The sequence below is a fragment of the Pongo pygmaeus genome, chromosome 5, assembly GCF_028885625.2.
Source record: "Pongo pygmaeus isolate AG05252 chromosome 5, NHGRI_mPonPyg2-v2.0_pri, whole genome shotgun sequence".
Lineage (NCBI taxonomy): Eukaryota > Metazoa > Chordata > Mammalia > Primates > Hominidae > Pongo > Pongo pygmaeus.
This window is the reverse complement of record NC_072378.2, coordinates 109,260,183-109,286,396: the sequence shown is the minus strand read 5'-3', so window position 1 is coordinate 109,286,396 and position 26,214 is coordinate 109,260,183. Positions and strand designations below refer to the sequence as shown.

The 26,214-nt window shown below is 42.4% G+C and overlaps 1 protein-coding gene and 1 pseudogene across 1 annotated transcript in view; one reads left to right on the top strand and one right to left on the bottom strand.

The window, feature by feature from the left end:
- LOC129037840 (coiled-coil domain-containing protein 162-like) overlaps positions 1 to 26,214 on the bottom strand; it is a 52,115-nt gene that overhangs the window by 22,330 nt on the left and 3,571 nt on the right. Inside the window, 4 exon segments of the mRNA XM_054490036.2 lie at positions 10,055 to 10,164; positions 22,167 to 22,287; positions 23,729 to 23,867; positions 24,841 to 25,070. Of these exon segments, the coding sequence (XP_054346011.2) occupies positions 10,055 to 10,164; positions 22,167 to 22,287; positions 23,729 to 23,867; positions 24,841 to 25,070 (600 nt within the window).
- LOC129037844 (ribosomal protein uL30-like) lies at positions 11,219 to 11,986 on the top strand (annotated as a pseudogene).

Below are 26,214 nucleotides of genomic sequence, written 5' to 3'. Positions count from 1 at the left end.
TGTACATCACCATCATCAAAGACCAAAAGTAGATAAAACCACAAAGATGGGGAAAAAACAGAGCAGAAAAACTGGAAACTCTAAAAAGCAGAGCACCTCTCCTCCTCCAAAGGAATGCAGTTCCTCACCAGCAATGGAACAAAGCTGGACAGAGAATGACTTTGACGAGCTGAGAGAAGGCTTCAGACGATCAAATTACTCCGAGCTACGGGAGGATATTCAAACCAAAGGCAAAGAAGTTGAAAACTTTGAAAAAAATTTAGAAGAATGTATAACTAGAATAACCAATACAGAGAAGTGCTTAAAGGAGCTGATGGAGCTGAAAACCAAGGCTCGAGAACTACGTGAAGAATGCAGAAGCCTCAGGAGCCGATGCGATCAAATGGAAGAAAGGGTATCAGCCCTGGAAGATGAAATGAATGAAATGAAGCGAGAAGGGAAGTTTAGAGAAAAAAGAATAAAAAGAAACGAGCAAAGCCTCCAAGAAATGTGGGACTATGTGAAAAGACCAAATCTACGTCTGATTGGTGTACCTGAAAGTGACGGGGAGAATGGAAACAAGTTGGAAAACACTCTGCAGGATATTATCCAGGAGAACTTCCCCAATCTAGCAAGGCAGGCCAACATTCAGATTCGGGAAATACAGAGAACGCCACAAAGATACTCCTCGAGAAGAGCAACTCCAAGACACATAATTGTCAGATTCACCAAAGTTGAAATGAAGGAAAAAATGTTAAGGGCAGCCAGAGAGAAAGGTCGGGTTACCATCAAAGGGAAGCCCATCAGACTAACAGCGGATCTCTCGGCAGAAACCCTACAAGCCAGAAGAGAGTGGGGGCCAATATTCAACATTCTTAAAGAAAAGAATTTTCAACCCAGAATTTCATATCCTGCCAAACTAAGCTTCATAAGTGAAGGAGAAATAAAATACTTTACAGACAAGCAAATGCTGAGAGATTTTGTCACCACCAGGCCTGCCCTAAAAGAGCTCCTGAAGGAAGCGCTAAACATGGAAAGGCACAACCGGTACCAGCCACTGCAAAATCATACCGAAATGTAAAGACCATCGAGACTAGGAAGAGACTGCATCAACTAACGAGCAAAATAACCAGCTAACAGCATAATGACAGGATCAAATTCACACATAACAATATTAACTTTAAATGTAAATGGACTAAATGCTCCAATTAAAAGACACAGACTGGCAAATTGGATAAAGACTCAAGACCCATCAGTGTGCTGTATTCAGGAAAACCATCTCACGTGCAGAGACACACATAGGCTCAAAATAAAAGGATGGAGGAAGATCTACCAAGCAAATGGAAAACAAAAAAAGGCAGGGGTTGCAATCCTAGTCTCTGATAAAACAGACTTTAAACCAACAAAGATCAAAAGAGACAAAGAAGGCCATTACATAATGGTAAAGGGATTAATTCAACAAGAAGAGCTAACTATCCTAAATATATATGCACCCAATACAGGAGCACCCAGATTCATAAAGCAAGTCCTGAGTGACCTACAAAGAGACTTAGACTCCCACACATTAATAATGGGAGACTTTAACACCCCACTGTCAACATTAGACAGATCAACGAAACAGAAAATCAACAAGGATACCCAGGAATTGAACTCAGCTCTGCACCAAGCAGACCTAATAGACATCTACAGAACTCTCCACCCGAAATCAACAGAATATACATTTTTTTCAGCACCACACCACACCTATTCCAAAATTGACCATATACTTGGAAGTAAAGCTCTCCTCAATAAATGTAAAAGAACAGAAATTATAACAAACTATCTCTCAGATCACAGTGCAATCAAGCTAGAACTCAGGATTAAGAATCTCACTCAAAACTGCTCAACTACATGGAAACTGAACAACCTGCTCCTGAATGACTACTGGGTACATAACGAAATGAAGGCAGAAATAAAGATGTTCTTTGAAACCAACGAGAACCAAGACACAACATACCAGAATCTCTGGGATGCATTCAAAGCAGTGTGTAGAGGGAAATTTATAGCACTAAATGCCCACAAGAGAAAGCAGGAAAGATCCAAAATTGACACCCTAACATCACAATTAAAAGAACTAGAAAAGCAAGAGCAAACACATTCAAAAGCTAGCAGAAGGCAAGAAATAACTAAAATCAGAGCAGAACTGAAGGAAATAGAGACACAAAAAACCCTTCAAAAAATAAATGAATCCAGGAGCTGGTTTTTTGAAAGGATCAACAAAATTGATAGACCGCTAGCAAGATTAATAAAGAAAAAAAGAGAGAAGAATCAAATAGATGCAATAAAAAATGATAAAGGGGATATCACCACCGATCCCACAGAAATACAAACTACCAGCAGAGAATATTACAAACACCTCTACGCAAATAAACTAGAAAATCTAGAAGAAATGGATAAATTCCTCAACACATACACCCTCCCAAGACTAAACCAGGAAGAAGTTGAATCTCTGAATAGACCAATAACAGGAGCTGAAATTGTGGCAATAATCAATAGCTTACCAACCAAAAAAAGTCCAGGACCAGATGGGTTCACAGCCGAATTCTACCAGAGGTACAAGGAGGAGCTGGTACCATTCCTCCTGAAACTATTCCAATCAATAGAAAAAGAGGGAATCCTCCCTAACTCATTTTATGAGGCCAGCATCATCCTGATACCAAAGCCTGGCAGAGACACAACCAAAAAAGAAAATTTTAGACCAATATCCTTGATGAACATTGATGCAAAAATCCTCAATAAAATACTGGCAAACAGAATCCAGCAGCACATCAAAAAGCTTATCCACCATGATCAAGTGGGCTTCATCCCTGGGATGCAAGGCTGGTTCAATATACGCAAATCAATAAATGTAATCCAGCATATAAACAGAACCAAAGTGAAAAACCACATGATTATCTCAATAGATGCAGAAAAGGCCTTTGACAAAATTCAACAACCCTTCATGCTAAAAACTCTCAATAAATTAGGTATTGATGGGACGTATCTCAAAATAATGAGAGCTATTTATGACAAACCCACAGCCAATATCATACTGAAGGGGCAAAAACTGGAAGCATTCCCTTTGAAAACTGGCACAAGACAGGGATGCCCTCTCTCACCACTTCTATTCAACATAGTGTTGGAAGTTCTGGCCAGGGCAATTAGGCAAGAGAAGGAAATCAAGGGTATTCAATTAGGAAAAGAGGAAGTCAAATTGTCCCTGTTTGCAGATGACATGATAGTATATCTAGAAAACCCCATTGTCTCAGCCCAAAATCTCCTTAAGCTGATAAGCAACTTCAGCAAAGTCTCAGGATACAAAATCAATGTACAAAAATCACAAGCATTCTTATACATCAATAACAGACAAACAGAGAGCCAAATCATGAGTGAACTCCCATTCACAATTGCTTCAAAGAGAATAAAATACCTAGGAATCCAACTTACAAGGGATGTGAAGGACCTCTTCAAGGAGAACTACAAACCACTGCTCAAGGAAATAAAAGAGGATGCAAACAAATGGAAGAACATTCCATGCTGGTGGGTAGGAAGAATCAATATCATGAAAATGGCCATCCTTCCCAAGGTAATTTACAGATTCAATGCCATCCCCATCAAGTTACCAATGACTTTCTTCACAGAATTGGAAAAAACTACTTTAAAGTTCATATGGAACCAAAAAAGAGCCCGCATCGCCAAGTCAATCCTAAGCCAAAAGAACAAAGCTGGAGGCATCACGCTACCTGACTTCAAACTATACTACAAGGCTACAGTAAGCAAAACAGCATGGTACTGGTACCAAAACAGAGATATAGATCAATGGAACAGAACAGAGCCGTCAGAAATAATGCCACATATCTACAACTATCTGATCTTTGACAAACCTGACAAAAACAAGAAATGGGGAAAGGATTCCCTATTTAATAAATGGTGCTGGGAAAACTGGCTAGCCATATGTAGAAAGCTGAAACTGGATCCCTTCCTTACACCTTATACAAAAATTAATTCAAGATGGATTAAAGACTTACATGTTAGACCTAAAACCATAAAAACCCTAGAAGAAAACCTAGGCAATACCATTCAGGACATAGGCATGGGCAAGTACTTCATGTCTAAAACACCAAAAGCAATGGCAACAAAAGCCAAAATTGACAAATGGGATCTAATTAAACTCAAGAGTTTCTGCACAGCAAAGGAAACTACCATCAGAGTGAACAGGCAACCTACAAAATGGGAGAAAATTTTCGCAACCTACTCATCTGACAAAGGGCTAATATCCAGAATCTACAATGAACTCCAACAAATTTACAAGAAAAAAACAAACAACCCCATCAAAAAGTGGGCGAAGGACATGAACAGACACTTCTCAAAAGAAGACATTTATGCAGCCAAAAAACACATGAAAAAATGCTCACCATCACTGGCCATCAGAGAAATGCAAACCAAAACCACAATGAGATACCATCTCACACCAGTTAGAATGGCAATCATTAAAAAGTCAGGAAACAACAGGTGCTGGAGAGGATGTGGAGAAATAGGAACACTTTTACACTGTTGGTGGGACTGTAAACTAGTTCAACCCTTGTGGAAGTCAGTGTGGCGATTCCTCAGGGATCTAGAACTAGAAATTCCATTTGACCCAGCCATCCCATTACTGGGTATATACCCAAAGGACTATAAATCATGCTGCTATAAAGACACATGCACACGTATGTTTATTGCGGCATTATTCACAATAGCAAAGACTTGGAACCAACCCAAATGTCCAACAATGATAGACTGGATTAAGAAAATGTGGCACATATACACCATGGAATACCATGCAGCCATAAAAAATGATGAGTTCACGTCCTTTGTAGGGACATGGATGAAATTGAAAATCATCATTCTCAGTAAACTATCGCAAGAACAAAAAACCAAACACCGCATATTCTCACTCATAGGTGGGAATTGAACAATGAGAACACATGGACACAGGAAGGGGAACACCACACTTCGGGGACTGTTGTGGGGTGGGGGGAGGGGGGAGGGATAGCACTGGGCCATATACCTAATGCTAGATGACGAGTTGGTGGGTGCAGCGCACCAGCATGGCACATGTATACATATGTAACTTACTTGCACGTTGCGCACATGTACCATAGAGCCTAAAGTATAATAATAATAATAATAATTATTATTATTATTATTATTTTAAAAAAAATTCAAAAAAAAAAAAAAAAAAGAAAAAAAGTAGCCCAGGGACATAATGAATGACATAAGAATAACATCTCCACAGGAATTTTGAAATTTTAGATAACTTATGAAGTAAAATTTGGTATAGAGAAACTAAAATATGATTGTCTATTTGTGCATCTGTATATGGCACTGTAAATAATGGATGACTTGTATTTACTCACTTCATCCTCTCAACATCCCTACTATTTTTTTCAATATGCCAATAAAGAGACAGAAGCAGGACAGAAAGTCCAAGAAGTATGCCAAAGTTACACAACTAGCAAAACGTTAATAGTCAAAAGGTTAATACAAAAAGTTCATAGTCCAGAGTTGAAAACATTCATATGATTCACAACTGATGATCCTCTATACACATCTATTGCCAAGGCTAGTAATTTGTTTTCTGTGTGTTGTTTGGTCTTCATAACAGAAATTAGTGCCAAGAACAAATAAAAATGTGTTTGAAAAAAAAAATAAAAAAATAAATAAAAATAAATAAAAATAATAATAAAAATAATAATAATAATAATAATAATAATAATAATAATAATAATGGTTAACAATGAGCACTAAGATTATGAGTGTATTTTCTACTACAATATAATCATAAAATGTATATAATTAAAATAATTATGTAAACATATGTAAAAATAAAATGCATATAGTAATCTAAAGACAGTTGAGCTTTTTAAAAAGTCATCAACTATATCAGCTTGGCAGGTTATGATCAAGATACGGGCAATGAAGCAGCAGATGGAAACCTCTGCTCATGCTGGATTTAATGAGCAGTGGACGGGCAGTGAGGGGTAGGAACTCAGTGTCTCCCTCACTCACACTCTAGGGCCCTCCTCAAGGAGGAGTGGGTGGGGTGAGGGCAGGATGACCTGCCCATTACCCTTCTTGCCCCACCCAGTCTCTGGAGAGCAAGCACCAGGACAGCCATGGTTTAAGTTGCTGACACAAGGCAAAGAGAACTCAAGAGTCTACCCCTGGGGGTTTGGTCATGACAAAGGAAGCACTTCCTGGTTTGACTGTAATGAAAGCCTGTAGCCATGAGAAGTCACAAGACCCTACTGGAGTTCAGCAAGGTGTGGCCAGTGACCTCTTCCAGGCCCAGTGCTCTGAGCCAGCCACAGCAACTCAGTCTTTACTATCCTAGGCATCAGTGCCCAGACATGAGTGCGCCAACAGGGCATCCAACAGCTCTTATGCAGGGCAAACACTTCTCATAGTAATGCCACCATAGCCTCTGCAGATATAGGATCCCAAACCCACAGAAACGCACAACTGGACCACAGTGGCCCTCTGCCATGCCCTCTGAGCCAACATGATGTTTTACCCGACCAGCAGGAGGAGTCTATGGTGAGTCTGTATAACACCAAAGAGGTGGGAAAGGTAGGACTCTCCTTGAGCGTCTCCAGAGGCCAGAGAAGTTCTATTGCTTCCTTCTCTCAGGGCTCTACTGAGGCCTCAAGAGGTTGAGCTGAAAGAGCAGCTCAAGGGGAGAGAGGCTGGAAGCAGGGAAGGGAGAAGGGTGCAGGCAGAGTACCTCAGGGCACATGGGACAGGGAGCATGTCTGAGGAGGGGCAGAGAGGAAGCAGTGAGTGGCCAGTGAGGGAGGGGTGCAGGGAGGCTCTCAGGCTCCCAGCAGCCCCACTCTCCAGGTAAGCTTTGGTCTTGCACCCTGTGCACTCGGCCTTCTGGAAGCAGCACATGAAGCAGCCAGTGTGGCTTCTGTGGGCTCAGACTTCTCTGGGCTCTCGGAGCAATTTATTTCCTAAAACTTGCTCTGCAACCTACCCCTGCCTCCCTGGGTCACTATAAATGTCAGCTGTGTTTGTGTCAAAATGCAGCGTGAGTGGGTACCATTGGCCAGTTTCTTCTCCAAGACCCTGGCTGGCATAAGAGCTGCAGACTAAGATTATTGGCCCAGTTCTGCCCAATAAGCAGCACCACCTTCCACTGGGCTGTTCTGTCACCATCATTCAAACCTGAACCATGGTGGATGGCACTGGGTGGAAGAGCAGCAGATTACCCCAGGGATTCTTCAAGAGAACCAGCCTGGGGTGAAGCATGGCAAGCACTGGGCCTTGTTATGGCCAAAGTCTAGCCTTGAGGCCTGCCAGCAGCAATTGAGTTTCTGTGGTTTGCTTCATCTTGGAATCCCTTGTAAGAATTTGTTTAATATCAGGCACACACGAGGGGATGTTTCTAAAACACCCACCTCTGCTGACAAAACACATCCATGGACTGAGGAGCAGTGGCTCACACCTGTAATCCCAGCACTCTGGGAAGCCGAGGCAGGCAGATCACTGGAGGTCAGGAGTTCAAGACCAGCCTGGGCAACATGGTGAAACCCTGTCTCTACTAAAAATACAAAAATTAGCCAGGTGTGGTGGCATGTGCCTGTAATCCTAGCTACTTGGGAGGCTGAAGCAGGAGCATCACTTGAACACAGGAGGTAGAGGTTGCAGTGAGCCAAGGTTGTACCATCTCCATGATGGAGACAGGGGGTGGCTGGAAGAGTAATTTCCCTGTCATTGCAGATGATCCAGAAGAGGCTAGAAGCCTACCAGGCACAGACTTTGGAGGGGCTGGAGTATCCTGAGGACCCTGACTTCAAGACACTGGCAGGCTGACACCAGCCTCTTCAAGTGTGCCCAGAGTGTGGGGTGTACCTGATATGGGTTTGCTCTGCCTACTGACATTCATGCTTCTTTCCCACAAGACCTCAGTGTTGGGGTAAATCATACAGATAAGAAATGAGAAGGACTTGAGTCACAAAACTGTTGTTTTTATTGCGTTAAACATAAAATTTGTCACTATACCATTTTCAAAGGTACAGTTCAGTGGCATTAAGTATATTCACATTGCTGTGCAACTATCACCACCATCCACCACCAGAACTCTTCAAAAACCCTGTACCCGATAAATAATAATTACCTATTCTTTCTTCTCGGCCCCTGGCAACCACCATCCTTTCTGTCTCTCTGAATTTGGCTACTCTAGGTTCCTCATATAAGTAGAGTCATAGCATATTTGTGCTTTTGTGACTGGCGTATTTCACTTAGCAATAATGTCTGCAAGGTTCATCCACATTGTAGCATGTATCAGAATTTCCTTTTTTTTTTTTTGAGATGGAGTCTCACTCTGTCACCCAGGCTGGAGTGCCATGGCACAATCTCGGCTCACTGCAACTTCCACCCCCAAGGTTGAAGCGATTCTCCTGCCTCAGCCTCCCAAATAGCTGGGACTACAAGCGCGCGCCACCACACCCAGCTAATTTTTGCATTTTTAGTAGAGACGGGGTTTCACCATGTTGGCTAGGCTAGGCTCGAACTCCTGGCCTCAAGTGATCTGCCCATCTCGGCCTCCCAAAGTGCTGGGATTACAGGCATGAGCCACCGCGTCAGGCCACAATTTCCTTCCTTTATAAGGTGAGCCACAAAATTTTTCCATCCATTTTTCTGATATGCCCCACCCTAACCACTTCCTTATCTCAAGGATGGGAAACTATTTCACCCACTCACAGTACCCAGTACCATGTTTGTTTATGATTGAAAGCTTAAACTAATACATGTAAGTCATCAAGTTCTGAGGAAAAATGTATCCCCAACCAAGCTTGTGAATTCTCTACCTCATAAGAACTGAGATGTGTATTATAAAATAATGGAGAACATTTGAAGAACTTGGAAAAATGTAAATTTGGAGAAGATATTTTAAAAAATGAAGTATGTCTTGCCAAGTCAAATTTCTTTAAATGGTTGAGTTTCAAAGGAAACTGGATTCACAGTTACCTAAAAGCACTGGTTAACACTCCTCAAAACTCTGTTATGGTCAAATATCTACGTCTACTCTCTTATCCTGCCTTTTCAGTGGTTGCTTTGATTTAGCAAGGCACTTCCTGCCAAGAATAAACATGTTTCAAAACTCCAAGGACTGTGTATATGCATGTGTGTATGTATTAAATGTATATTATTATTTAATATAATATATAGAGTTGTCATGGATTCGAATATTTTTTCTGGAAGGACACACACAGATTGCTGAAGCTGGCTTCCTTTGCAGAGGAAGCTGGAGATGGTGGCATGGGGACGGGTGAAAATGCTAGCTTTCTGTGCTATAGGCTTTTTTTCATATGCTACATTTTAATGTTTTCTAGGTAACAGCATTATAGGCTATTTTGGTTTTCCTCATTTAGGCTTTCCATACTAACAAATCAACAACAGAATATGTTGCTAAAAATCAACTCATTCATAAACAAACTCCAAGGTTACTTTAATAAATTGACCAAATTTGAAACTTGCCAACATATATATTCTAATTACTCAGATCTTTAGTGGAAATCAATTTTTTTCCAAAATTAAAAACTAATGATTACAGCTGAGCATGATGGCTCATATCTGTAATCCCAGCACTTTAGTAGGCCAAGGCAGGTGGATCACCTGAGGTCAGGAGTTCGAGACCAGTCTGGCCAACTTGGTGAAACCCCGTCTCTACTAAAAATACACAAAAATTAGCTGGGTGTGGTGGCACATGCCTGTGGTCCTAGCTACTCAGGGGGCTGAGGCAGGAGAATCGCTTGAATTCGGGAGGCGGAGGTTGCAGTGAGCCAAGATCGTGCCACTATACTCAAGTCTGGGAGACTCCGTTTCAAAAAAAAAAAAAAAAAAGGAAGAAAACAACTAACAATTGCTCTATTTTGGGCTTAGCCTCAGTATTCATATAATCATTCTTAGGGAATAAGGGAAGCATTAGGAGATCCATTAAATGAGAAAGTTTTCCTTGTTTGGGATGATGCTATAAAAACCAACAGAATGACTAATTTTCAATACGTACCTCTACTCCATCATCCTGATAATTCTGCATTAATCTCTGTATAAATTTTTCAACTATTTGTGGTCTTGAGACTGAAAAGTTTTCTTTTATGACTTGGTGTTTCCAGAGATCTAGGGGGAAAAACATACCGGCACTAGTACCACAAAACATTGTGCTGTCATTAATGGCTATAAAATGGCAACTCTCTGAGACGGAACATGGGACACAATAAGCTGTTTCCAAACTCAGCTGCCCCTTGATACATGCAGGGGACTGGGGATTGTTCCCAGGAACACCCTCAGATCCTGAATCCATGCATATTCAAATCCTGCAGTCAGCCCTGGGGAGCTCGTGGATACAAATATCTGCCCTCTGCACACGTGGTTTTCACATCCCAAATGCTGTATTTTCTATCCTCATCTGGTTTAAAAAAATCTGTGTATCAGTGGACCTGCACAGTTCAAACCACGTTGTTCAAAGGTCAACTGTATGCAAAAACTAATGGGGGCTGGGCAACTGGGGATCCAGGACCCTCTGGAACATGGGAACTAGGAAGATCTCTAACCTGACTCCTAATGCAAAGATTTGGAAGAGCACCTATGAAATCCAGGGAATATTCCATTACCAAAGCTAAAAACCCCAAATCAAATATTAGTACCAATCCTACATGATGTTTATTTTTATTAAGGCCTTCTATGTGTCTGCCAATTATTTTGGTCTAAAACAATGATCAGAAATAAATGAAGAGCTATTATATTTATCTGCTTAAGTTCCTAATGCTAGAGGGCAAAATTAACTTGAATATATAGTGATAAAAAGGAGAGGAAATTCAGAAGAGAGAAGATAGAGTTACAGATTAGAAATGTTGACAGACTGAACTTTAGCCTCAAGATTGAAGCAGCAATATGGCTGACACAGATGGGATGAGGCACATACAAAGTTCACTTGAGGCCAGGAGTTCAGACCAGCCTGGGCAACATAGTGAGACCCCATCTCCACAAAACATTTAAAATAGACAGGTGTGGTGGTGCATGCCTGTAGTCCTAGCTACTTGGGAGGCTGAGGTGGGAGAATCCCTTGAGCCCAGGAGGTCAAGGCTACAGCGAACCATGATTACATCGCTGCACTCCAGCCTGGGGAACAGGTTGAGATCCTCGCTCTAAAAAAAAATTTAAAGGGGTTGCACATGATCAGTAGCTGCAACACTAGAAAGATGGCAGAGCAAGAGCAAAGAAAAATCCCTTTGGTTCCAGAAAATCTCCTGAAAAAGAGGAAGGCTTATCAAGCTCTCAAAGCCACCCAGGCAAAGCAGGCACTTTTGGCAAAGAAGGAGCAGAGGAAAGGAAAAGGGTTCAGGTTTAAACGACTGGAATCATTCCTACATGGTTCCTGGCGGCAGAAACATGACAAGGTGCATCTCAGATGACTAGAAGTGAAACCTAACACTTTGGAATTGCCAGATAAACATTGCTTGGCCTTTGTTGAAAGCATTGAAAGGATTAATGGTGTGAGTTTACTGGTGCAGAGAACCATTGCAACACTTCACCTAAAGAAACTGTTTAGTGGTGTCTTATAAAAGTAACCCCCCAGAACCTAAAAATGCTGCGTATAGTGGAACCTTATGTTACCTTTGGATTTCCAAATCTGAAGTCTGTCCGGGAACTCATTTTGAAACATGGACAATCCAAGGTCAAGAATAAGACCATCCCTCTGACAGACAACACCGTGATTGAGGAGCACCTGGGGAAGTTTGGCGTCATTTGCTTGGAAGACCTCATTCATGAAACTGCCTCCCCAGGGAAGCATTTCCAGGAGATGTCATGGTTCTTGCACCCTTTCCACCTCTCGGTGGCCTGTCATGCTACCAAAAATAGAGTGGGCTTCCTCAAGGAGATGGACACACCTGGCTATCGGGGTGAACGCATCAATCAGCTTATCTGCCCGCTGAACTAGACCCAGGTGCCAAACTGCAGTAAAGTTTTGTCAATGAAGTGGAAGCATGTGTTTTTGTTTTTTTGGGAATTTTTATCACGTTATCTTCAGAGAAGATTATTTCCTGCCTTATCTTCAAAAACTGGAAAGGAAGTGCCAAAGAAAAGACAGTAGCTGGCTGGGCACGGTGGCTCACGCCTGTAATTCCAACACTTTGGGAGACTGAGGCAGGCAGATCACCTGAGGTCAGGAGTTCAAGATCAGCCTGACCAACATGGAGAAACCCTGTCTCTACTAAAAATACAAAAATTAGCCAGGCTTGATGGTGCATACCTGTAATCCCAGCTACTCGGGAGGCTGAGGCAGGAAAATCGCTTGAACTCGGGAGGCAGAGGTTGCGGTGAGTCAAGATTGCGCCATTGCCCTCCATCCTGGGCAACAAGAGCAAAACTCCGTCTCAAAAAACAAAACAAAACAAAACAAAACACAACCCAAAAAACAAAAGGTAGTAGCTTATGTTCATGGCAAGCACCTCTCATCACAATCCAGTTCCAAGAAAAAATATTAGTGTTTTCTACATTGGCTGCTGCCCCGTCTGAAATCAGCACATTCCATGGAGGAAGGCATCCTTCTTTGCTGCATTGTCTATCCCAGGGTTTAATGTTGGTAAATGAGTAACTCTAGCTTCTGTGCAAGGCTCCCTAAGACTCCTGCAGCAGTCGGCCAAGCCCAGGGACATAACTGAATCTACAGATTCCTGGGGCCTTGTTTTGAAAAAGACTTGAAATACACATAGGAAGAAAGGTACAAAAATAAATGTTCACTTGTCTCTGCAATAAAAAAGATAAATAAAATTGAAAAAATATAAAAATTTTTAAAAAAAATAACCAGAGTTATTCAGAGGAACATTGGTTATGTCAGCAAAAGCTTGGAAGCACACAAGTGTCCACCCTTCAGGGCGTAAACTATGGCATATCCTTCCAATGAAATAGTATGCAGCTGTGAAAAAAGAAAAATTCTCCATATACTTTTATGAAAAGAAGCACAGATTGTTAAATGAAAAAGGCAAGGTGCAGAACAGTGGCCATAAAATGCCACATTTTATAAGGTAACTACAATGATAATAAAGGGGGAGGATATCCCCTCAAGCCTACTAGTATTACTACCCCAGAAATTCCCATTTCTTCTCTATCATCATTTCTCCCCTCTTTCCTGGATCACTCACAATAGTACACATTATTTCTCCCATCTCATAAAAACCTTTTTCTTGACCCCACTTCACCCATCAGCTATTGCCTCATTTCTTTGTACCCTTTTGTAGCAAAACTCCCAGAAAGAGAAGTCTATACTTAAACTGCCTTTGACGTCTTACAAATTCTCTCTTAACCCCACTTACCTGGTTTTCACCTCCACCACTTCACTGAAACTGATTTTGTCACAAACACCAGTGATCTTCACGTGGCTAAAGCCAGTGGTTTTACTCAACTACCGGCAGCATTTCACACAATTTGTCGCTTCCTCCTGCTTGAGAAATCTCCTTCACTAGGCATTGGGACACTGCGATGCCCTAGTTTTCCTAACTCAACGTTTGTTCTTTCTATTCCTTCTAGATGTCTTTTGCTATCTCTCCTCCCCCACCACCCCCAGCTGTTAACATTAGAGTGTCCCAGGGCTCAGCCGTGGTCCACCTCCTCACTTCTATATATATTCACTCCCTTGGCGTTCTCATCTCGTCTCACAGCTAAATACCATTCATATCCTGACAACTCGCAAATTTAGATCCAATACTCACTTGGCATGTCTTCTTGGATGTCTAAAAGGCATTTAAAACTTAATTTGTGCATAATCAAATTCCCAATCTTCCCTCCCTAACTTGCTTCACAGTTTTCCTCTCAGCTGATAGAAATTCTATCTTCTCAACTGAAAATGCTGCAGTCATAATTGGTTTTTCTTTCTCACATACCTAATAATACTGAACCCATTAGTGCCTACTTCACAATAAGCCCAGAGTCTGACCACTCACTATTTCCACTGCTCCCAACTTTGAGCCACCATCACTCCTTTCTTCAGTTATTGCAATAATCTCCACACCAGCTTCTTTCTACTTTCACCCTTTCTTCCTTCACAGCCTATTCTCCACACCTTAGCCAGAGAGATTCTGTCAAAATATAAGCCAGATCATGACGCTCAAAATCTGAGACTTGGTCCCCACTGCATTTGGAGTAAACACAAAAGCCTCAAAAGGCCTTGCATGGTCTGACCCCCTTCCCCCTCCCTCTCTTCAACGCTTACTACTTTTTCTCCCTCACGGTCTCCACTCCAGCCACACTTAGGTCCTTGCTATTCTTTGAATATAATAGGCATGCTCTGCGTAGGGCCTTTGTATGGCTTGTTCCTTCTGTCTGGAATGCTCTTCCCTTAGATACCCTCACAGCTCAATTCCTCACCTTATTTCAAACTTTTGCTCAAAACATCACTCACTCAGTGAGGTCTACCCTAATCACCCTATTTAAAATTGCAATGGGCCCCCTTCAAACCTCCAAAACACCACCCTTCCTTACTCCATTGTTTTCTTTTTTCTTATGTCATCACTTGTTGTCTACCCCTTCCTAGATTATGAACTCAATGAAAGGAAGAATATATTCCTAAAGTATTTCCTAAAATATAGTAGCCTAGGACATGGAATGGTTCCTGTAATGAAAGAATGTAAATATTTATTGAATAGTTATTGAATGAAAGAATGAATATTTGCACAAAGCAGCACTGAAAGGACATACAGAAAACTAATGAAAGTGGTTACATACAGGTGGCAGACTAGGGTGCAAGGGGGTTCATGGTGACAACAAGACTCTAAATGTATATTTTTCATCATTTTGAGTTTGGAACCATGTGCATATATTATCTGTTAAAAATAAGATACTTAAAAATAACATGACGGTGGTGGAATGATGTGAGAATGTCAACACTGCTTGACTTCCTTCCACATGGAAGAGCAAAAGCACATGTGCATGTTAATTATATTGGTAAGAACTAGCTGGATAGTGCCTACCTCCTCGTGGTGGTCCCAGGGGAATACTGAAGGGCAGCGATCTGTGGAGTTGGACTTAGGAGCCACGCTCCACCTCGCTCTGTTTTCTGTTAATGGGAGGTGCTGGTCATCAGCAGGGACACCTGCCAGCCTGCTCCCGCCCCAGCTGTTTCTAATTTCAGATGAGCCTTCCTACCTGCACACTCAATTTACCGACAGAAGGCTCAGTGCTCCCAAGACGAAACACCTAGCACAGTCCACCCAGAAATGTGGGTACAACAGAGCCAGAGCCTCTGGTATTTGTACTTATGCTATTTACTGCCAAGTCCTGGTTTTGAAAATGGGATTCTATGTTTCTTCAACAATTGACTACTTTCCATAATAAACATATAAATCTGTTTTTGCTTTTCCTTTAAGAAATAAAGGCCAGAAGACACATCACCACTGTCCCAGTACAGCTGAAATGGAAAATCCAAGAGTTAATGTGCCCAGCAATTCACACTTCTTAAGATGTTTAAGACTTTTTAAAAGTCTAAGCTATGACAAGACAGGGCTCATGGGTATTTCAGATGAGAAGTTGGATATCTTTTCCAGGGTGCTGTTGTGGCAGGTCTCCAGCTCACAGATAAGCCCGGTGAGGGACCACATCTGTTGCACACTTCTAATATGGGGACCCTCACCTGACAGATGTCCAGTGAGCTGGTTTGGGGTTTAGCTCTGCACTCAGCTGAAAGGAAAACTTAACAGAGCGCTGGGCCGCACTCTCTCCTTGCTTGTGAATTCAGGTTCAGACATGCATTTGCATCTGCAGGCAGGAGTCAGGGAGCCAGGAAAAGCAGAATCCATCCAAAAGAAACAATTCCTGGCAAAGAGGAGTTGGCTGTCTCCAAATGGGTCTCATTTTCAGTGTGTGTTTGGTCATGGCTTCTTTAAGAGGAGGCAGCAGTTTTTGACAGAAGCATGGAAGTAGGAAGGAGACAGCACACTGGGGGTTAAGTTAGGACTCCATTTTCTCCTCTCACTCTGTTCCAGGTCATTTGACTAGAGGAAACTTTGACTTCCTGTTAGCCAAACCACTTCCCCTCTCTCCTTCTCTGCACACCACCCCCGAGCCTCCTCCCTCTAGGAAGGACATCTTGGCTGGGTAACATTCCACTTCCCTAACACAACCACTAGCCTTTGGTGCCTCAGTGGTTCCCGGGTCCCAAACCAAGGCAGAAGTGAAACTTGAAGACATACAACTGCCAATCAAGGCTGTTCTCCCAACCAGCTGGGGCGCCCCAATAATTGGGTAGGTTGAAAGCCTTATTGCAGAGTATGTATGCATCTTGTACTCTTGTGGTTTTCAAACTGCTCCCCAGAACACTAATTCTTCGTGTTGATAATAAATGTTTCCAAGGAGAGAAAAAGGTTCTATGGTCAAATAAAGAAGTAAATAAAATAAAAAATAAAAAACATTGCATATTCTCTCTCCTTTGGAGATATACAGTGCATAGTTGGATAGTAAAGGCTCTAGAGTAGAGGAAACTGTTTAGCATTATTTACCCTGAGTTTCCCAAACTTACTTTGAACAAAAGACAAATGAACAAAACCCTTCTCCACCAACCCTGAAAAACATGGTAGAAATCCTCCTATCCAATGCAATCAAGACTAAGAGTTAGTTGGTTAGTTAAAAAAAAAAAGTCAGTTAAAGCAGAGAATGCTTTACAAATAACATGTACTATCTAAAACATTTTATTTAACTTAAAAATACATAAATTTACAAACATCTGCCAGTCATCTAACATAGGGCCTAGGCCTTTTCTTTGTAAGTATCCACGGACTGAAGTTCTGCACCATCTTTCTTCTATAAATCTTGGTCTATAGTTTCTACTTTTGTTTGATTTTAGAGAGAGAAATCCAAAAACATCATTTTGCACAATTTCACAATTTTACCTAGTCTTTTCAGTCATCTGCCTCATAACCAATTTGATAATTTTTCTTTTTTCTACACAACTAGCCTTTTATTCAGGTTTTCCAAATCCTTTCAACATAATTTTTATTTTATTTTTTCTTTTTTTCTTTTCTTTTTTTTTTTTTTGAGACAGAGTTTCGCTCTTGTTGCCCAGGCTGGAGCACGATGGTGCAGTCTCAGCTCACTGCCTCAGCCTCTTGAGTAGCTGGGATTACAGCTGCCCGCCAGCACGCCTGGCTAATTTCTGTATTTTGAGTCAGACAGGGTTTCGCCATGTTGGCCAAGACAAAGTGCTGGGATTACAGGCGTGAGCCACCACGCCCGGGCGTTTTACTTTATTTTCTTTTTCAAATACATTTAATTTTTTTAGAGCAATTTTAGGTTCATAGCAGAATGGAGGGGAATGTATTGAGAGTGCCCATAAGCTCCCAGTCCTCACACACATTCTCCACCATCAATGTCCTGCCCCAGAGGTTGCATTTGTTACCATCAATGAACCTACATTGACATGTCATTATCATCCAAAGCCTATAGTTTGCATTATGGTTTACTGTTAGTGTCCTGCATCCTATGGGCTTGGATAACATATGATGACATGGATACACCATGTTAGTATCATACAGAATAGTTTCACTGCCCCAAAATCCTCTGTGCTCTGCCTATTCTTCCTTCCTGCCCTCCTAAATGGTGGCAGGCACTGATCTTTTTACTCTCTCCATACTTTCGCCTTTTCCAGAATGTCATATTTGGAATCATACAATATGTTGTCTTTTCACGTTGGCTTCTTTCACTTAGTAATATGCATTTAAGCTTCTTCCATGTCTTTTCATGGCTTGACAGCTCATTTATTTTTAATGCTTAATAATGTTTCACTGACTAGATGTGCTACAGATTATCAATTTCAATTTAGTTTTTCTAGAATCAACAGATCTCTTTCTTTTTGTATTCCTATTACACTGGTTTACATAGTTTTTAATTAAATTATCTCAATACAATGACAGTTAAAACCTGCACAAACAGGTTTGGAGCAAACAATGATCAGCGATGCTAGGTAAAATACATGAAACCCAAAGACTGTGATTAGTGAGCACTTTGCTGGCTCATGTTACCAGGAGAACGGAAAGCGTCAGGTAACCCAGAAACCTGTTAGCGAAGAAGGGCTGGGAGAACTACTGCTGTAATATCTTGAGGAACTTGTGTTCCATGGCACTGCTGGGGAAATGCTGGCTGACACGATGCTCTTGTAAGAACTGTTTTGATATGCTCTCTTGAAGCAAAACATTGTTGATCTCTCATCTTTAATATATGTACACTTATATTTTGATTATATTTATTATCCTATATTATTATAATATATTTTTATATTTTATTTTATTTATATGTATTTATAACTACCTACAATACTACCAATAGCGAATATCACAAAGCATGATATACTTAGGGGAGGATTCATCAACAATGAGAATGGATCTCAATCCGCATTCCCAATAGTTTCCTTGACCTTTTACAATTTTTTTTGTCTGCCAGGCAGGTGGCTTACACCTATAATCTCAGCACTTTGGGAGGCAGAGGTGGGAAGATCACTTGAAGAGTTCAAGACCAGCCTGGGCAATATAGCAAGAGGACGGCTCCACAAAAAATTTTTAAAAATTAGTTGGGCATGGTGGTGTGCACCGGTGATTCTAGCTACTTGGAAGGCTGAGGTAGGAGAATCATTTGAGCCCAGGAGTTCAAGGCTGCAGTGAGCTATGGTGGCACCACTGAACTCCAGCCTGGGTGGCAGCATGAGATCGTATCTTTAAAAAAAAAAAAAAAGAAAGAAAAATTTATTGTCTGTCTTCTCATCAGATATGATTAGATTATCTTTTATGACCTCATAATGTGGCTGAGGATAAGCATGCACTAGGATTAGCAGTGTCACCTCTACTATTTTCTCATTACTTGTGGATTGCCTGCCCATGGTCACTTCAGGACACCTCAGTGTAGAGTGTGGCATGTGACTCCTTACATATGGCTCTAATCTATTTAGAAGTTCTAATATTTTCTTCCCACACCCCTGGGATATATGCATTCCACTTTGGAGACTGTTGGCCTTATAACTGCTCAGAGAAAATTAGAAAATCAATTAAAAATCACTTCAATGCCAAAACATCAAAGATGAGGGATGGCAGAATCTTTGTGAACCAATGGGGCCATCTCTGCTAAGATAAGCCCTGGGGCTGAACAAAGATGTCTGGATCCACTTTAGATAGTTTTCAGGGGACTACTAGTTCAGCTACCGAGACCTAATACGAGGGCCAGGTCTGGATGCCACATCCTCAGAGGCTCAATGACAAATCAGAAACTCATTCAGAAGCTGTATGATCAAGCTCTAAGACAAGGTGAGGGGGAAGAAAGGAGGGAGAGGGACAGAAGTATTCCAGGGTTCCTTTTTTTTTTTTTTTTTGATACAGAGTCTCACTCTGTCACTCAGGCTGGAGTGCAGTGGCACGATCTTGGCTCACTGCAGCCTCGACATCCTAGGCGCAAGCGATCCTCCCACCTCAGCATCCCAAGTAGCTGGGACTACAGGTGTGCACCGCCATACCCAGCTAATTTTTTTTCCATTTTTTGTAGAGTTGGGGTTTTACCATGTTGCTCAGGTTGCTCTCAAATTCCTGAGCTCAAGTGATCCGCCTGCCTCGGCCTCCCAGAGTGCCTCTGGGCTCCAGGAGTGAGCCACCATACCTGGCTCAGGGTTTCTTTTTGGCAGATGTAAATGTAAACACCAGAGTCAGTCAGCCCATAGGGAAGGAGAAGACCTTGAGGAAAAGGATAAAGGCTTTTGCTGTCCCCCTGGTTCTCAATACTCTCCATTCCTAACTTCCTCTGGAAAAACCTCCAGCCCCAAGCTAACCTTGACCACAAAGGGTGATCTCTGCATGAAGAGGTGGCCCTTGCTTAGAAGCCCTGTCCTCATGGCTACTTCTTGCTGCCAAGATAAACAGTAGGTAGGTGGGGATTCTAATATGTTATTGCCTTCTTTGAAGGCACCAAGCCCACAGAGGTCTCAGGAAGATGACACTGAAGAAATGTATACCAAAGCACCTTGGCACACAGTGAGGACTCAATCGCTTGAATTAGGAGAACTCAGTAGAGGTGGAGATCCAGGTCTCCACACTGAGTCATGCCTGACAGACCAAAGAACAAAACAAAATAGAATCAGAAACAACAACCCTTCCCCTTCGATATTGGCATGGAGTTTAAAAGTCTTATAAGTATAGAATCAAACAAGAGTTTAGAACTGGTCAGCACACTCCAGCCAAAGTGAGGCTTGGTAATATCAACCTAGCCACTGTTAAAAATAACTCTACCCCTCCCCTCTGCCTGCCCCCCACTGCATTGAAGGCCCTTTGCAAGCACAGCTGACAGGCACCCTGCGCAAGGCAGCACAACCACAAAGCAAAGATGCTTCCCCACAGCCCCTCACCCCGGGTGTCTCATAGGAACCACGGCCCCAACATGTGCAGATGGTTGCACCTGCTGCAGGCTTGTGGATTTTCTCCAAGGACTCGGAAGGGAGCCGCCTGGATGCAGCAAACACAGCACAAACAACAGGCTCTTTGTGTCTTGTTGAATGTTCTGTAACTAGAGCTCAACCACACTCAGCTCTCTGGTGGCATTAGAGACGCCCAGCTGGGGAGAGGCTCGCGCTTTCATTGCACAGGGCCCTGTTTACAGAATTCAGTTACTTGAGGCACTAATAAAATGACTATGTCTTAGGTGAGGACAGAGGTTATTAATTAACATTACAATATCTGTGGACTTTGTCTCAAAAGCAAAACCTAATTTAAGTTCGTAGTCAGACAACTCCTCCCTAGCTCAAAGGTTATGAATTTCCTACAGAATATTCAAAGTTAGGAATAGATATTATAGTTCAGACAGGACTAGCTACATAATGCAGGGGCCTGGTGCAAAATAAAAATGTAGGACCTCTTGTTCAAAAAGCAGGAAAAAGTGTCACACCGATATTAAAAGATAAAACTTTTCCCTTTCTTCTGCAGTCTCTCTCTTGACCTGTCACGGTGTTTTTAATTTGCTTTTAACGTTGCGCTCTCTTGGTCATGGGAATACGTGCAGGGGAAGTGAGACCCCCCATAAGCACCCAGTGGCCCTGCCTGTGTCTCAGTGCATGAATATGCATGACCCACCAGCTACCAGACTGAAGCACTAGGCCCTGCCTGGCGATGAGAAGTTGAGTCAGGCATCTCCCCTTCCCACCACCCCAATCCACTGTGGAAAGGCAACCCCCAGGAGTACTGCAACCTCTGTCCTGGGAGACTCTAGGTACCCAAGGTGGGCAGGAGACTTGCCCTCACTGAGCTACCCATTGAACACATGGCAGTGCTGTCAGCCTAAGACCCCTGAGATGCTGCCAGGTGCACATACCAGACCTTGACCCTCCCTGTGCCAAGGTCCCCATCCCCTCTGGGTACGGGGAGGGTCAAGGCCAGACATGTGCACCCAGCAGCATCTCAGGGGTCCCAGGCTGGCAGCAACACCATGTGTTCAATGGGTAGCTCAGGAAGGGTAAGCCTCCTGCCCACTTTAGGTACCTAGAATTGTAACTTTGAACAAATTCAAAGTTAAACCATTAAAAGTTTCAGGATGGTGACCACAGAACATGAAATCCCAAGTGCCCCTCTGCATCCTGTGTGTCACATGCCCATGAAGTGGCCCCAAGTTTGGACCTCCGATGGAAGGAACCATTCTGATTGCCTTCATACCCTAAATATACAAATTTGACATATCAAAACTTATATATGTTACATATAAGAAAGGCTTTAGGTTTCCCTTCATTTCAACTTTATTTCAGTTATGAGTTAATCAGTAGAGTTGAAACTGAAGTGAAGCTATGTTTTCCATTTGTTTAAAAAAGCCTTTGTACAGGGAAAGAAATATACCAAAGTGCTTTGTGTCTTGTTTCAGGTTCTATAACTAGAGCTCAACCACACTCAGCTCTCTGGTGGCATTTAGAGACGCCCAGCTGGGGAGAGGCTTGCCCTTTCATTGCACAGGGTCAAGGGTAAAAGGTCATTTTTATATCATTTTCTGGGCATCGCACAGATGTTTTGGTTTTTGTTTGTTTTTACAACAAATGTCGATACATGAATTGCTTTCGTAATTAGGAAAAACCAATAAACATTATTGTGTGAAGTAACAAAATAAATGTACTTTACCTGTAGGGAGAGAACACTCCTCCTTGGACTTTTCTGATAAAACCAGTGTCATCTCTCTGTTAACTTTTCTTAGTACCTCTTGGATCATATGAATTTCACAATTTTCCAGAAGTTTTTGAAGCTACAGTAAGCATAGGTTGAGGGTCACTCTCTACATTCAGATTATATTTTGGGTCCCGTGTCACATTCCTGCAGAGGGGCTTTGGGCTAGGGCCTGCCCCTCAGCTACTCTCCCGGGAAAGAAGGAACACTTCCCTTCTAGGTCTCCCAAGTGCTTCTGGGGGCACAGATGTACCTCCCTGGAGTTTTCTTCCTGGCTCACATCCTTATTGATAAAATACAATCCTTTTTTTTTTTTTAACCAAGTTTTGCTAAATTGCAAAGTGTCTAATCCCTGGGGTGACTCATGTCTTTTGGGGTCTCTCAATGTGGCTAGGATTCTGTGAGTTCTCATTACAAAAGAAGCTCTCAGCCGGGCACGATGGCTCACGCCTGTAATCTCAACCCTTTGGGAGGCCGAGGCAGGTGGATCACGAGGTCAGGAGTTCGAGACCAGCCTAGCCAAGATGACGAAACCCCATCTCTACTAAAAATACAAAAATTAGCTGGGCGCCTGTAATCCCAGCTACTCGGGAGACTGAGGCAGGAGAATTGCTTGAACCTGAGAGGCGGAGGTTGCAGTGAGATGAGATCGCGCCATTGCACTCTAGCCTGGGCGACAGAGCAAGACGCAAAAAAAAAAAAAAAAAAAAAAAAGCCCTCAGGTATAAAACTTGATTTAGATACCAAGGAAGATTTCACAAGATTTAAAACTCTATGTAGGACCAACAGTAAAGTCTTCCAAAAACTGTGAGCCCTCACTCAATCTATTAGGCTTGCAGAGCATAGGTTTCTCCCTGTTGAAGGCCCCCAGGTACTGGAAAGGAATAGGGCTCAGAAGGGTAAGCAGTGAGCTTGGCACTGGGGCCTGACAGGGGCTGACTTCTCCTTGTTGCTCAGTGGATGAGCATCTCTGCGTTGACAACCGAACAGCCGCGGCTTTGCTTGCCTGGTACAATAAGCCCAGCCACAGACTGCGTGAGTCCCAGGATCAAGCTGAACAAAGACTCGGGAAAACAACTTCTCCACACAGATTATCTTACACATACCGAATGGGCATTTTCTTATTCTCAGAAAAACAATTACGGGGAGCTTTTTACAAATATTTCATTTCCATGTGGATACTTGCATGCTAAATTTTATGCTTAAGATAGTGGTTATGTTTTCTGTGATCATTCTTATGAAGGTACACATCAATTTGAGGAAAATCAAAATGATAAACATCCAGACTTATAGAACAGGGACATTAAGGGTAGTAATTTGCTTCATCGAAGCACCACATGCCTTTAAATATTTAGTTCTGCCCTCCCTCCAGCCCATTCAATGATTTACAACCCTGCAATTTACACTTAGCTTCTCAGAAAAAACACCATTTTGGTATTTTTTACCTGTAGCCTTTAGTTTTTCATGCTAATGCCATAAATGACGTTTTCAAAGGCAAATTTAAAATATATCCTGCATACCTGGTGAGTTTTTATTTCAACTTCTGAGGCTCCACTGGGGGGAAGAACAGACTGATTATTTACTATAAATCCTTCAAATTCATCTTCTTTCCCCATCTGCCTGGCTATAGCTTTCATGCTGGGGTAGAGAATGTCAGTTCTATTAAAGAAGAAAGACAGAAATTAGCAAACATATTTTTTCTCATTTCAATTCTCTGATAATTATTTTCATTCATTTTCTCTTTCCTATCATCAGTATCCTAACCCATTCACAGATACATCAACATTTAATTCACCACAGTTATCATTCCTTAGACACATGAAATCGTGAGGCTTTTTCCCATTGGGTGCATATAATTTCACTCCTCATTCTTCAAAATATTGACAAGTCTTCACCTTCCCTAGTTATCAGGGACACTGACTATAATAATTTCACAAGATAAACAATCTGGCTATACCAAAGTGAACTTTTTGTTGTTGTTGTTTGTTTTTGTTTTTTGAGAGGGAGTTTCACTCTTGTTGCCCAGGCTGGAGTGCAATGGTGCCATCTCAGCTCACTGCAACCTCCGCCTCCTGGGTTCAAGCCATTCTTCTGCCTCAGCCTCCTGAGTAGCTGGGATTACAGGTACCCACCATCACACCTGGCCAATTTTTTGTATTTTTAGTAGAGACAGGGTTTCACCGTGTTGGCCAGGCTGGTCTCAAACTTCTGACCTCAGGTATTCCACCTGCCTCAGCCTCCCAAAGTGCTGAGATTACAGCTGTGAGCCACCATGCCTGGCCTAAAGCAAACGTACTTAAGCTTGGTAAGGCCCAGGGTGTATGGGGGTGCTTAGTTAATGTTTGTTTGTTAACAGACACATGGCAGAAGCAACACGCCTTCCCAGCCAGCTACGTCATTCGAGCTAGGGCCTGCAGCTGCTAGAATGCCTCCCATTCCTCAGGCTTGTGCCGCATGTGCCATCTGTGTATCTCTGGCTGTAATGCCGCAAGCTCTGAGAGACTCAGTCCATGGGTCTAATGGGTCATATTAGGATTCATGGACCAAATCTCGCCCTCAGATTAAGGGGCAGGAATCTGCCATCCCCCGGGTTCTAGTCATGGCCATGAATTTCATCCTCAGCAACACTCACTCATAGAGCTCTGAAAACCGTTTGTGAAGAGAGACAGAGTTGATATCCTGGCCTTGCAGCTTGAGTCGGCCCCAGTGCTCCTTTAGCACTTCCAGCTGCTTCCACAGTATCAGAAATGATCTCAGCAAAGCAAAGGACATCACCACATCACACGGGCCCTCCAGCAGCTCGGAGGTCTTTGGGCTGCTTTGGAACTGACTTCTGAATCCTGGCACTTTGGACCAATCTGGCTGAAAGCATTATGGAAATCCTTCTTTACTGGTCATGGACCAACACAGGCTAACCTTTTACATGCAGCCTGTGCAAAACAAAGTCTTTGGAGAATTAACTTTTTCCCCAGGAGGAATGGTTTACAGGCCCACAGCACATGTAGAGTTGAGGGAGGTTGACCATCCTTCAAGAACAGTTTATGGCAAGGATAGGAATGCCTCAACTGCAGCTTTTGCTTGGGTCTGGAACCATTCATTTTGAAAACTCGCTTACTTGCATACTAATGTTTTATCCGCCTTTGAAAAACTGAGCCATTTGTGTTTTCCATCTGCATTCTGGAAAGTGTTCTTCAATATACCTGAGATTAAAGTTCCCATCACGGTGGAGCCAAGAAGTAACTTTCCATTGAGGATTTTACCCATCTTATGGGTAAAGAAATGGAAACTTAAGTTTATCCTACCTCCTGTTTCTTCTCCTCTTTTAGAAGTTAGGCAGGAAACATTTCTCTTAATTAAAATTTATCATTCAATAAGAAAGATTACTCTAAAATTATGATTTCTTCATTTATTCATTGGTGCTTTCCTTAAGTAAATAATTGTGGAGGGCTATGAGCCCTGGAGGACATGGAGGAAACAAGGTATTCAGGTCCTTGTTTGTCCTGCTGTCCTGCAGCCAGTGGTCTGAGGGCCAGGGTCACCCAGAGTGAGGAACAAAACGAGGACCACATCCAGGCCCACTGCCTGTCCACAGTGTCTCAGTCACAGAAAAAGGAGCTCTTCTTGGCAGACCAGGATGGCAAATCCCATGATGTTATGATAAAAAGAGCCTCAGAGAACATTTAGGTGACAGTACCCGAGACACTCAAGTTTCCTGGCTAGAAACAGGGAGAACAACCTGGTATAATTGGATCCTAGAGCAGTGGTATTAACATATCTAAAGAAAAGCCTGCCTGCCAGGAAGAGCATTGGTCAAATTGTCCAAGGAAGAATTGATAAGCAAGACCCAGGGGAGAGTGGGTTCCTGTAGACTGCTGGTAACTCCTCAGTCTTGTAGTCTGCCTCCCCAACAATCAGCTAGTGCATGGATTTCCAGATTTTATTTTATCCTCAGAGCTCTTTCATCAAATGAATTCTTACACACTGGCCCAAATATTCAACAGACCAA